This window comes from Sorghum bicolor, chromosome 3 (genome assembly GCF_000003195.3).
Source record: "Sorghum bicolor cultivar BTx623 chromosome 3, Sorghum_bicolor_NCBIv3, whole genome shotgun sequence".
NCBI lineage: Eukaryota > Viridiplantae > Streptophyta > Magnoliopsida > Poales > Poaceae > Sorghum > Sorghum bicolor.
Window position 1 is genome coordinate 56,736,005 of NC_012872.2, and position 13,861 is coordinate 56,749,865.

General features: G+C 49.6%; 1 protein-coding gene and 1 long non-coding RNA gene across 2 annotated transcripts; both read left to right on the top strand.

Moving 5' to 3' along the window:
- Positions 615 to 2,793, top strand: LOC8084873 (cytochrome P450 72A15). Its single transcript, XM_002455955.2, has 5 exons — positions 615 to 1,103; positions 1,212 to 1,435; positions 1,545 to 1,786; positions 1,885 to 2,278; positions 2,356 to 2,793. The coding sequence occupies exons 1-5, from the start codon at positions 755 to 757 to the stop codon at positions 2,779 to 2,781; spliced, it is 1,635 nt and encodes a 544-aa protein (XP_002456000.2). The 5' UTR covers positions 615 to 754; the 3' UTR covers positions 2,782 to 2,793.
- LOC110433465 lies at positions 3,094 to 4,751 on the top strand. Its single transcript, XR_002450891.1, has 2 exons — positions 3,094 to 3,597; positions 4,048 to 4,751. It is a non-coding gene; the product is annotated as an uncharacterized LOC110433465 (long non-coding RNA).

The following is a 13,861-nucleotide window of genomic DNA, read 5'->3' on the forward strand; positions in this document are numbered from 1 at the left end:
AGTAATATATTAAAAAATATAGATTCTTTTGGAATTTTTTCATATGGTAAAATCTAGAGTATCTTAATATAAATATATAAACATACTTAAATCGATAAATAAGTAGAACTCCCAGAAGTACAGCATATTGTCTGGCTCCCTTAATCAAAAGTTTTGTTTTCGCCACTGGTTATAGCTAAGTGTCTTGGTGATCTATTTGATACCCTTTCTAGAATATCTGTAGTACCTTCAGGGACAATGTTTTTTGTATCATTGTCAAATTACTAAGTTAAACTAATGGGTCAAAGTTACCGTCAAATATCTTGTTGATTATATTTAACCTGCAGAACATTCAATGAAGTTTCCATGTGGATGGATTGATCTATGAATTTCCATGCTTGTTCTTATACATGCATGACACAACCCTGTTCCTCCCGTCTCTGTTTTCCTTCACGGGTGCTCCGTGCGAACAGAACAACCAGGAAGGCCACGAGCAACTAACCACCCCACGTACCACTTCCATCGAAACTAGTTGTATTGTAGAGACGCTTGCCTGTTCACCGCAGCCGTCCTTAGAGAAGAAGAGATAAATAAATAATGCAGATGCTTACTCTTCAGCGCCACAAAAGCAGAACATAACCAAAGAAACTATGGCGACGCAATGGAGCAGGAGAAGAAACGATCCAGGCCGCCATGGGAGGCAGCTTCCTGGAACTGTGATCAAGGAAAAATCAAGCACGCGGCAGGGTCAGGGAGCAGCCAGGCAGCCTTATAAATGGAGGCCAGCGCCGTTCCTCGTCACCATCCCCATCAAGAGCAGATCGATCGATTTCAATCCACAGCAATGGCGATTGTTGCATTAGAGCTGCTCTACGTGCTGGGAGGCTTGGTGGCCCTGCGGTTGGCATGGCAGGTGCTGGAGTGGGGCTGGCTGAGCCCCCGGAGGCTGGGCCGGGCGCTGCGGTCGGAGGGCCTCCATGGCACCGCGTACCGCTTCCCGGCCGGCGACGCCAAGGAGGAGGAGCGTCTCCTGGCGGCGGCACGAACCAAGCCGATGCCTTCGCTGTCGCACGCAATCAGCGCTCGGGTAGAGCCACTCGTCCACAATGCCATCCAAGAACATGGTATGCTGCTGAATGAAGTCACCTGCACATTTCGGTAGATTTATGGTTTATTAGATATATGCTTGGGAGTCCATGTAATTTCTCGGATGGAACATTGGAAAATGTCAGGTAAAATTTCGATGGTCTGGTTCGGCCCTACACCGCGAGTGATCCTCAGTGACCCCAAGCTAGTCCGTGAAGTGCTATCTAACAAGTTCAGGCACTTGCAAAAACCCAAGCTGCCCTCGAATTTCATCAAGCTGATCGCCCAGGGGCTGACGGTTCACGAGGGCGAGAAATGGGCCCTCCATCGGAAGATCATCAAGCCTGCTTTCCATCTCGAGAAGTTGAAGGTAATGAACGGACCTATTACTCTGCAAAACATCAGTGGAACCAAGAACAAGGCATTGTCGTGTCGTGTGTATACTACAATGGCTGGCTGCCTTAACTAGATAACTGCAGAAAATGCTGCCGGCTTTCACTGCCTGCACCAGCGAGCTGGTGAGTAGATGGGAGGACTCGATGGGGTGTGACAAGGAGCGCGAGATAGATGTCTGGCCGGAGCTGCAGGACCTCACCGGCGACACCATCTCCCGCGCAGCATTTGGTAGCAGCTTAACTGAAGGGAGAAGGATCTTCCGGATACAGTCCGAGCAAGTCCAAATTGCCAATGGCATGACAAACCTATACATCCCGGGTTATACGTGAGTTCATAGACTCGAGCATTTTATTCACTGACAACCGTTAGTTTTTTTTTTTTGTTTGGGCCTCTGATATTCCTCCGTGTGTCTCTTCTCTTCAGCTACCTACCAACCAAACTGAACAGAAAGATCAAAGCAAACGCACGAGAGGTCGAAGCGCTGCTGAAAGGCATCATCACCAAGCGGGAGATGGCCATGAAGAATGGTGGCCATGCTGATGACAGCGACCTGCTAGGCATGCTAATGCAGTCCAACATTGAAGAGAGCCATGATGGAAGCGGAAGCTCCAAACCAGTGATGACCATGGAAGACATCATCGGCGAGCTGAAGCTGTTCTACTTCGCCGGAATGGAGACAACTTCCGTGCTGCTCACATGGACACTGGTCGTGCTGAGCACGCACCCCGAGTGGCAAGACCGCGCCCGGGAGGAGGTTCTGCAGGTTTTCGGCAAGAAGAATCAACCGGATATCAATGGCACAAATAATTTGAAACTGGTAATCTTCGTTAGTGATATTCAACTGTAGTTTCAAGAGCATTACTAGTGCTTAATCTTGGCTCTTTTGTGCGGCAGATGACCATGGTTTTATACGAGGTCCTTAGGTTGTACCCACCGATCACAGCTTTTGACCGGCAAACGTACAAGGAGGTGGAGCTGGGAGGGGTCAAGTACCCACCCGGAGTGACACTCTCGCTACCAATAGTGGCCATTCATCATGACCCGGATCTGTGGGGAGAAGACGTGGAGGAGTTCAGGCCAGAGAGGTTTGCTAACGGCATCTCCAAGGCGTCCAAAGACGCGCCGGCGTTCTTCCCCTTTGGCTGGGGGCCGCGGATCTGCGTCGGCCAGAACTTTGCGCTGCTGGAGGCCAAGGTAGCACTGGCCATGATGCTGCAACGCTTCTCGTTTGGGCTCTCACCGTCCTACACGCACGCACCATTCGCCGTCTCCACACTGCAGCCGGACCACGGGGCACAGATCGTGGTGAAGAAAATTTAATCACTTTAGTATACTTAACATATATATGGTCGTCATATGTCGTGTAGTATGGATTTACATATGTCGCTTCTCCATAGATAGATAAATAAATAAGAGAAATTTTACTATGCTTGGAATAAATGAGAGCCATCCGTTTGCTTAGATCCAATGGTTTAAAAATATGAAGAACTAGATGGGAGGAAATTAAGTTGTGGACCGGAACCAAAGAATAAGTGGACCCGAAACTAGTCTATAAATAAATAAAAAAGGTATAACAGTATTTGTACATCCCCACACAGTTTTTTTAATCAGAAAATGAAATCCGCTTCTCATCCGCACTGGTTTAGAAGCTGCTTCTCATTCGCACACGAAACTTCTCAAATCCGCACCGATCTTTGTCTCTCTTATCTTCTTCTTGAGCGGCGGCCCTCGGTGGCTGATGGCGCGTGTGGCCCCCGGTGGCTTCTGGCTGGCGTGGGGGATCGGCGGCGCACGGGCCCTTCGACCCGCTTCCGATGCCGCTCCACTCCCCCGCGCTGCCTCGCAGCTCGGCAGCTCCTCCGCACCTCCCGTCGCACTCACAAGGGCGCTGTCCGGAAATTCGCCCAAATCGACCTCGACCCAGCCCATCTGCCTCCTCTTCCAGGCTCTCCAGCTCCCCCCGCTCTGCTCGCCTCGGCGTGCAGCCGTGTTGGCTGCTGCTTGGTTTTTCAGCGGAAGGACACCATGTCGGCCTCAGCATCGTCGCTGCCGGCGGGCGAGGAGAACAAGCAAGAGGCGGCGCCCGTCAGGCACTGCAAGGGCATCAACGACCTTAACAAGGTCATGCTCCTCGAGGTCCGAGGCAGCTCCCGCTCAGTTGATTGCGCCTGCTAGGTCATGTTCCGGCTGCTGGATCTCGGTTCAAATCTTTGGCGCTTGCCATGGTGCTGTTCAAAGCTGAGTTTCTCGATTGCTGCTGCAGTCGCGTATAGTCGGTAGTTGGTGCTTTGTTGCTAGTATACTTCGTGCGTCAGCGACAGCGAGTTACCATGCTAAATCAGGTTGGCTTCGTAGCAAGCTCTACGGCTCCTGTACCAGGCTAGTGTACTGAAGAATGCCTTGGTCCAAATATATCCCATCAATTCAGTTTTCATCCTTTGTCTTCCCACAAACAGATGCTCAAACCATCACTATGATATAGTGCGAAACCTCATAATTATTGTCTTTTGCATGACTGTCTCTCTTGTTATTTTCTACCAATTTTTGGGTTTTTTTTACAGCTCAAATGAATGTCTTTACTTTCAGCAAAGGGCGTCGTCGCCGCCGCCGCCACGGGCGACTGAGCCACCCCCATCGTAATCTCCATGGGTGGTTCACAGGCAGCTGTGATCTCTCAAGTGGATCATCCCCAGCCAGATGTACCCGCTGGAGGTGAGGTCGGCGGGGAAGGGGATGAGCGAGGCCATCTCGCTGGCGCTCACCTTCGTGCAGACGCAGTCCTTCCTCAACGCGCTACTTGGCTCGGGCGATGAAGGAAGGAAGGAGATCGACGCGCGCCTCTGCTCGGCAGTTGTCGACGAGCAGGGAGATGGCGGCGGTGTTGACTTGATTGGCGGCGAGCTGGGAGGCGTCGTAGATCTCGTGAAGCACGACACGAAGCACTTCGTGGAATTGGATTTGGGAGCTGAGAATCAGTACATTAGGCAAAGTACTAAACTACCCTTAATTATTTTTTTTATTAAGACCTGCCGCAACCGGTTCCTCCCAAGCACCGTAAAAAATCTCAATAAATAAATGGTGTATCAGAAAATTAAATTATGCAAGTTGTGCGCATGCACAGCTTAGCAGATGTGTATTATCGTGTTATACAATAGCACGGAATTGTGATGGTATATTGGTATATATAGCATTTGATTTGGCTGAGGTGATACAAAAATTGACCCTTGAACAATATATTGTAAGAGGAGGGGGTTTAAGGGAACAATATCCCCTGCTGCTCTGCTTTGCCTTTTTTTCTCTGTTCTTTCTCCTTTTGGACTGGTTGTTTTAGTTTTGTAACCCTCTTGGTTGCTCTTTTAATAAAACTTTCAGTAGGGGCTCCTAAGCCCCTCCTGTTCTTAAAAAAAATATCTTCAACAGATTACTTATCTCATCCCTAATACTAAAAAATACGTGACATAAATGGTTCTCCAACAGATTATCCAACAGAATATTACACACTTGTTGGCATAAACAAAGCATCGACTAAGCTGTTGAGTCTTCATATATATGCTAAACGAAAGCAACCACTAATAGTGCAGCTAATGCTCCTTTTCCTCTCCAACATGCACCCATGTCTGAAATGATAGCTACTACTAGTTATATTTTCTGTTCTACTACCTATAGCTGGAAAATTTCAAACGCATGTCTCTAGAAATTTCAAATCTGGTGAAACAATTATAGTGATTTTAAAATTATTTCCAGAGACGGAATACTATACACATGATGAGGATGATTTATGGTCTTACATTATATATGGGGTTGAACATATGAAAACACATATCATCAAAGAAATGTTTCATGGGGTAGCCGTATGTTGGGAAGATGCTCTCTGCACTCCCCAACTGTACGGTGAAACGTGAACCTTCTCACTCGGTGTCGTGAGAGGTTTGAGCTCCAACGGACAGTAGGCTCAACGGTAGGTGAAAACAGTGAATGCTCTCTCTCCCCTTATTAAAGGCGGTATCGCGCCCCTTATATAGGGCCCGGAAACCGACCTAATGACATTTACATAAATGCCCCGTGACGGTGGGGGAATATTCCAGTATATTCTTTCATCGCAGTCTACTGACCCTAATACACCTGCGTAATTTCACATTGCAAGCCCTTCGTTCATCCTCTGACTGGGGCCTCAGCTGGTCGGAGGCTTGGATCCTCCGCCCAGTTGCGGATCCTTCGACGCTTTGGTGTCGGAGGTTCCTCAGCCCGGCTGGGCCGGAGGTTGCTCGACCCGGCCACCCCAGGAGCTCCTCCTTAGCCTGGTCCAGTCGGAGGTTCCTCGGCCTGGCTGCGTTCTCCCGTCATCCTCGGACCCGGGAGGGTCGGAGGTTCCCACCTTTCCTCGCTCGCGGACCTCCGCCGGTGTCTCAGTCCCTGCACACACTTAGCACGGCCAGACGAGTCGTCAACATTAGCATTTCCCGATGAAGGATATCCTCCGACGCTTCAGGCGTCGGAGGTTCCCCAGGTGAAGGATAACCTCCGACGCTGCCAGGGGGAAGGATGCAGCTGTTCCCCAACAGTTCCCCCCTTTTTGGGCTAATGGCACTCCTGCGGTCCATGTGCTCAAAAACATGCTACGCTGCGGGGACTATGAGCGTGGCTGCTGCCTTCCCCCCTGGTGCGCAGGATGTGTTTGTTAGCAAATGTTGGATTATTGTTTATTTTACTTAGTCATAAATTTTCTTGGTTTCTTTATTTTGCCGGGATCCTCCGATCATTGTTGCTATGTTAGTCTGATATCCTACGCGCGTTAGATTGCGGAGGATTGCGGAGGATATTATTGTTGTTGGAGTTAGCCGTTGGCATTGACGAAGCGCAACGGTCTGGCCGATTCCTCCGCTTATAGCCGTTGGGCGCGGGGAATCGCAACGGCCGCGCGGTCGCAGGCCCCCCCCCCCTATAAAAGGGGATGCTGGGGAGCTTTGAGCTCTCACCCCTGCTGCTCATTGCCTGCACACTTTCCTTCGCCACATCTTTCTCTCTGAGCTGTTCGCGTGCGTTTTTGTTGTTTTTAGTTCTGAAGTGTTGTCGGAGGTTTTACGGTGGCTCAACTTCCTCCGCCGCGTCCTTCGAGGTCAGATTTTTCTGGTCCTTTGTGCAATTTCCTTAGTGTTAGGTCTGGAGGTTGGCTGCGGAGGTTTGAGGAGTGGATGCTTGAGGTGGCCGCAGCTCGAGATCTGGAGGAGACGTTATCTGACGTCGAAGCGTCTGTTGGTGACTTGGTCAGTGCGAAGGAGTTTGAGGAGATGGCGGCGATTACCTTTGAGTTTGGGCAGTCGACTGTGAGGACGGAGGATATCGCTGACATGGTTGAGGCTAGGTTTTTCAAGGATGGTCGGGCGGAGGCTCCTCCTGCCGGTCAAACGGTGCCTGCGCCTGGGGAAGGTTATGCGGTGGTTTTTAGGGATTTCTTCACCTGCGGGCTTCGGATGCCTCCATATCATTTCCTTCGCGAAGTGATGGAGAGTTTCAACGTGGAGCTACAGCATTTCAGTCCCAATGGGATACTAACCCTTAGCAAATTTGCCTGGGCGTGTGAATCCTACGGAGCCATGCCCCACATTGATACTTTCTGCTCGTATTTTGAACTTCAGCGTCAACCTAAGAAGGTGAAGGATGCTGAAGGTGTTGAGTGTATTGCGCAGTTTGGAAGCTGCGCGTTCATGCCGCGCCGCACAATGCCTGGGCCAAGGTGCGAGATCTCCTACTGCCAAAAGGGCAAGTGGGAGAAGGATTGGATGAGAGCCTGGTTCTATGTGAAGACCCCCGCTGCGTCGAAGACTTTAGATGACGGCAGCGTTGATAAGGTTTATCCTTACGCGTCGTTGATGAAGGAGCTGAAGCCTTTCTCGAAGGTTGATCCTTCGCAGGAGATGTCGGAGGAGCGACTGGCCTGTGATAAGGCATTTGCGCTGGCATGCCGATATTCCGGAGGCCGGGATTTGGTTGAGGAGATGGTCGCTGCTGACTACTGGCCCCTTGGCCGCAGGACCGATGAGTTCACCATTGAGATGGTGCAAGTCCCTGTGTTTGGTCCTTCGGAGGGGTTACCGTTTCCCCGGTTTGGCGCGGGTATTCCGGAGGATGAGACCAAGGAGTCCTTCCTTGATCGTGTGGAGGTTTCTGCTCGGAGGATCGTCGGGAAGATCTCGGAGAAGGAATATCTTCAGCGGAGGTCTGCGCTCGGGACGATGCCCCGCTTCAACCGTGTTTTTGAGGAATTGGGGATCGAGTATGAGGATTATGTTATTCCTCCGGATGTGTTGCTTGGATTGGAGAAGAAGAAGGACTCGTCCAAGGCTGTTGCTTTGGCGGAGTCGAAGAAGAGGAAAGGGGGCGGCGCCGTCAAGCAACTTGCGAAGAAGCGCAAGGCGGGTGTTGTGCTGGAGACTCCTGTGGAGTCTTCCTCCGCGCGATCTTCTGCTGCAGAGTCGAACTCGGTGGCTTCTACTCCTGCGGAGATCGCCGCTGCTGGCGGAGGTCCTGAGGTTCAAGCTTCCCGTGCGGCCTCGTCTGTGCGGGCGCCTTTTGCGTCGCTTCTTGGTGAGGATTCCTCCGACGCGGAGGCCCCTAGGGGGAGTCCTGCACGGGAGGCGAGTCCTGCACGGCAGGCGAGTCCTGCACGTGGGGTATCTGCTGGAGGAGGTTCCCCGCCTAAGGAGGTTCAGGTGGAGTCCAGCGACGAAGCGGAGTCCGCCTCTGTCCGGAGGATCAGGAGGGCGGAGGCTCCCCTTCGTCCGGCTGGTGACGGTATTAATTCGTTGTACATGGGTAATGATTTTTTGTTGATTATTTGTTTTTCTGCAAATTTTGATTGACTTGGTCTCATGTTTTTTGTTTATCTTTCAGCGGATGTTTTTGCTGGGCTGGCTACCGCGGAGGAGATGGCTAAAGGCGCCAGCGTTGCGCAGGAAGGACTTGCCGTTCCTCCGCGGCGTGAGCCTGCGCCTTCTGCGTTGGCCAACAGGCCTTCGCCTGCTGATGTACTTGGCCCCGGTAAGTTTCTTATTTTTTGTTCTATCCATTGGTTTGTTTTTTGGTATTTTATTCTAAGGTTGGTTGTGGTTTTGCGCAGGTGCTTCTGATCCTTCGATCACAGGTTGGACCGGTGCATTGCGCGAGGTTCATTCCTTGGTCGGAGGTTCGTTGTCTGACCTCCGCCAAAGGTTTTATGGTTCTTACGATGTTTTTTCTTACTTGTTTTTGTTTTACAGATCGTTTTCGTCAGAAGCTCCGCGGCATGGACTTTGACACGCTCCTCCGCGTGCAATATGAGCACCATAGCCTTGTATGTTTGTGAAGTGTTGTATTTTCCTTCGTCGTTTTTTATTCGGAGGTTTCATGTGTGTTGTTCTTGGGCAGGGTCATCACATGGCTGCTGCCTTGGAGGAGCGTTGCTCCCGAGAGGTCATTTGCCGTGATGAAGCAATTGAGGCTCTTAAAAAGGAAAATGAAACTTTGGAGGCTGAGAAGACTCGCCTGTCGGAGGAAGTTAAGGGATTTGCTTCTATTCGGCAGGCGGTTGAGGTGCTAAGGAAGGAGAATGAAGAGTTTAAGCTTGCGTCGGAGGTTATTAAGAAGGAGAAGGAAGAGGCTGAAGCTGCTGCGGCTGTCCTTCGCGAGAGTGCTTCCCAGCATGAACGGACGAAGGACCTGGCTGTGCAGCGCGCTGAGAAGGCCGAAGACGTTGCTGACCGGCTGCGCAAGGAGTTGGATGCTGAGAGGACGTCTGCTGCTGCGTTGCAGTCCCGTCTGCAGAAGGCGGAGGTGGAGGCTGCGGCTGTTGTTGGGCTCTACACCCACTCGCTGGCGCAGTTCGGAGGTAGTACCTCTGCTCCTCCGCCCAGCGGCGACGTTGGGGCTAGCCTCGCGTGGTTGAAGTCCCATATCCGCATGCTCCCTGACTTTGTCGGAGGAGCTGTTGATTTTGGGGCTTTGGCTGCGGTTAGCTCCTTCGCTCGGCTCTTGCGGCGCTGAGGTTGCTCCCACGCCGAGGGGGTTGATAAGGCGGAGTTTGCCACGGCGGAGGACGTTGGCGAGGGCACCCCCGGCCTGCGCAAATCTGTTCGGAACTTTATCAGTTCGTTCTGGATTAGGTTTGGGCGGGCTGAGGCGAAGAAGATGGCGGAGGCTCGTCGCGCTGAGGTAATGTTGATTTGTTTTTTTTTTCTTTTTGTATTTTTCTTTGCTGCTTTGTAATGTTACTTAAGATGGTTATTTTGTAGGAGATTGCGAAGAAGAAGGCTAAGGTTGACAAGGTCGGTCCTTCGCGTCCACCGAGGGAGGCGCGTCCTCCGACCCAGACTGAAGTGGAGGCTCGTGATGCTGGTGCCAAGGCTCCGGAGGGATCTGGTGCCAAGGTTTCAGAGCTGCCCGAGACTTCTGCTCCTCCTCCGCCTCAGGTGTGAGGCTTTTTAGTTTTTAGGTTTTTCTTAGTCTTTTTTTTTTGCGTCCAAGCATGTGACGCTTTTTTGTAAATAAGGTCGGAGGTTTTGCTTATTTTGTACAGAATGTTGGGGATGTAATATATCAAGTTGTTTTCAGATAAGCCTTTGTTTTACACTTTGATCCTGCGCAGGTCTCTGGCGGAGGACCTGCGCAGGATCATTACATTACTCCCCTTTCAATTTTTTACAAAGGGATTTATGTTTCTGGCGAATTGTGGGAGTACTGGCGAATTGCCTTCCCTAACATGAGATTGGTGGATATGTTCGAGTTTGTTGGATATGATATTGATGGCGAAGGATCTGAATTTGTCCAGTCGCTTGCGCGCCGAGGTTCATGGCCTCCGGCTTAGGTGGTGGTTTTTGTTTTGTTTCTACCTTGCCGTAGGCTATTTGTGTTTTTCTCCTCTTTTTTTTTATGACTTGGTTTGATGTGTTTATGCAGCCGCCATATCCTATCCTTCGCATCTTTGGTGAGAAGGATAGGGTACGCTGGGTGTCGGAGGTTTCCGAGGATTTTGCTGAGCCTTTTCTCCATGGATATCCGGAGGTTCGAAAGCTTCGTAATACGTTTTGGTTTTATCCTTCGTAATACGTTTTGGTTTTGAAGTTGTTATTTTGTGCGCAGGTTGTGAGGTCTGCTCCGTTGGAAGATCTTCCTTCGAATTTTGTCGAAGGAAGTTACGTTACCCCGGTGACGTTCAAGCGTGGAGATCTGTATGCGAGGGGTTATCTAGTTGACTGGTGGCGCCATAAGTATCCTACGCGTAGTATTGATGACTTAGTTGATTTCCTTGTTCGTGATTACTGCGATGATCTTAGGCTTTTTCCAGATTCGTATGTTAGAATTGTGCGAGGGTCTTAGAACCTTTGACGTTTTACGGTCGGAGGATGTTTCTCGTTTTTTGTTGTAAGCTTCTGTTATGTACATTGTATATGGTTAATAAAGATCAGACATTTTTACCATATGGTCTCAGCTACCTATAACCTTCGACTTTTTATGGGTCGAAGGATGATTTTATTCTTTCCTTGTAAACGTTCTTTTGTAATGATTTCTTCATCAATAATAAAGTTTTTAAGTTTGCTACAACCTTCGATCTCTTTTTTATTACAACCTTCGCGCTACAGCATTTATATATTGCAACGTCACGGTGGTGTTGATCCTAAGGATCTTTGTGTTGCTGTGGCTTGCTTGTTCTTGATGGTTGATGTTGCGAAGGTGTTGTTGATTTTTTCTTGCGCGGAGGATCGCCGCTTCTTGGCCTTAGAACCTTCGACTTTTTTGGCGTGAAGGATCCTTCGCTGAATTGTGCTATTTTTTTCCTTTGCTCGACTCCCGTGGAGTGTTGTCGAGGAGAACCTTCGGCTATCTGAGTCGGAGGTTCTGAAGGGACGTTACGAGACTTCGTGCGATACCCTTCAGAGACCTCTGAGTCTGATTTCCATTGTTTCTGTTGTGGCTGTACACGACTTTGTGGTCGATGTTCATCACAACGCCGGAGTTCTAGTATTACGAAGCTTCGTGCGATACAAACTTTTGTTGGTGTTGTGAGGCTAACTCCTGCTTCCATGGTGGCCTAGGATTTTTGCTTTTTGACTGCTAGGTTTGCACTCGATGCTCGGGTCTTTGTATACTGATCCTGATTGAGGGTGGGGGTAGGGTGAGCCTGGTTTTATAGGTTTTCGTGCATTTATTTTTTGTACTTAGTTAGGTTAAAATTTATTGTCGGGTTATTGATGGTTGTTGTGGTAGTTGGTTTTGCTGTACCTGACTGAGGGTTATTCTAGTTTCGTTTTAATTTCACACTTTGTTTGTTGGGGGTCTGCTTAGAGTAGCAGGATACCTTCGACCTTATTTTGGTGAAGGTTATGTGAATTTTGTTGAGGTCTGTCTTGTGAATGTTAAACCTCCGCCGCCTTTTGGCGAAAATAATATAGTTCCTGATGCCTGATTTCTCCTCAGGTCTTTGTCAGGTTTGAAGGTTTTGTTCCTTCTGGCCATGTTGTGATGCCTGAGGAGGACAGGACTTTTTCACTTTTTGGCCATGTTATCCTTGCTGCCCGGCTCTTGGCTAGGTCTTTTGCTAAGGATTTGGTGTTTTTTCACCTTTGAGGACGTTCCGAGCTTTCTTAACTTTTGGATGGAAGCTGCGGAGGGTCCTTGTGATCACGTGATGTTTTGTCGAATGCTACAGCCTCGTTGCTGGCTGTTTTTCGACTTTTTGGGCTTTGGTTCTGGGGTGGATTCCTCTTTATATCTCAGAGGTTTTTACATAGGTTCTGCCTCGTTAAAAACCTCACCTCCTGGTAGGAGTACCCCTGTGAGGAAAAGAGTGCAGACCTTGGAATGCGAAAAAGTAGAGAAAAAGAAAACGAGCGTATTTAGGGATGTGGATGCCGCCGCTTATTTTGCGGGGGTCATCCTTACACTCAAATGTAAAATCTACGTAGATTGTCGATGTTCCACGTGTGGGTGGAGGTTCTTCCTTCGAGGTCTCTTAGGTAGAAGGATCCCGACCTTCCCGCTTGTATTGTTGTATAAGGTCCTTCCCACTTGGGTTGCAATTTACCAGCGTTTGGGTGATCTCCTTTTTTCCTGAGCACCAGGTCCCCATTTTGTATGTCTTTTCGTACTACCTTGTGGTCTCTCCAATTCTTGGTTTCTTGTTGATACCTGGTGATGTTCTCCACTGCCTCAAGTCTTATTGATTCTAAGGTTTCCTTGCAGTACTCTTCATCTTCAGCCAACTGCTGCTTCATGGAACGCAGGCTTTGGTGTTTGATTTCTTCGGGCAACATTGCCTCTTCCCCATACAAGAGCTTGAATGGGGTGAACCCAGTTGTTCTTGAAACTGTTGTGTTATGTGACCATACAACTCTTGGTAGTTCTTCAACCCATTTCCCCTTGCGTAGGTTGAGTAAGGTCTTGGAGATTGCGGAGAATATTGTTCTGTTTGCTCTCTCCACGGCCCCGTTTGACTCTGGGTGATAAACAGACGCGAAAGCAATTTTGGTTCCTATGTGATGGCAGAATTCCTTGAATCTGTCTGAATGAAACTGCTTCCCGTTGTCAACTGTGAGCAAGCGTGGAACTCCGAATCTGCACACTATGTTCTGCCAGAAAAATTTTCTGATTGTTTCAGAGGTTATGGTTGCCAGTGGCTTAGCTTCGATCCATCTTGTGAAGTATTCGATGGCCACGACGGCGAATTTGTTTCCCCCCTGGGCAGTTGGCATTGGGCCTACCAGGTCCATTCCCCATCTCTGCAACGGCCATGATGCTGGTATGAGCTGAGTTAGTGCTGAGGGTCCTGACTGAATTGGTGAGAAGGTTTGGCAGGCTTTGCATGTCTTCACTATTTCTTCAGCATCTTTAATGTGAGTTGGCCAGTAGAAGCCTTGTCTTAATGCTTTAGCAGACAACGCACGAGGTCCAATGTGAGACTCGCACGTCCCGGAGTGTATCTCTTGTAGGAGTTCTCTGCCCTCGCTTTGTGATATGCATCTCAGCAAAGGTTGGACTACGCCTTTCTTGTACAGGATCCCGTCGATGGAGGTGTAATTCCTTGATCTTGCCTCCATCCTCTTGGCTGTTGCTTCGTCGTCTACAGCTGTCTCGCCTTTGAGGCAATCAGCTATTGCCTGCCTCCAATCTTCGCTTTCTGTCAGCAGGACTGAGCGAAAGGCTTTTGGCAACGATTCGGTCGCGGGTGTTGCAACAATTTGGTGGAAGGTTCCTTCTGGCAAGGGGTTGTTGTTGGCTGCTACTTTCGCTAGCTCGTCTGCCTCGTAGTTTTCGGCTCTTGGAATGTACTGCAGAGTGAATCCCTTGAACCTTCTCTCCAGGCCTCTTACGACGGCCAGATATTTTGCCAGCTCCGGGTTGTGTGCTAGGTATTCCTTCTCCACTTGCC

Bases quoted from the DNA above. Each gene is read 5' to 3' on its own strand.
- LOC8084873 (XM_002455955.2), top strand. From the start codon at position 755: ATGGAGGCCAGCGCCGTTCCTCGTCACCATCCCCATCAAGAGCAGATC. The intron at 1,436-1,544 runs GTAATGAACGGA...AGATAACTGCAG, and splicing joins TCCATCTCGAGAAGTTGAAG to AAAATGCTGCCGGCTTTCAC. The intron at 1,787-1,884 runs GTGAGTTCATAG...TCTTCTCTTCAG, and splicing joins CTATACATCCCGGGTTATAC to CTACCTACCAACCAAACTGA.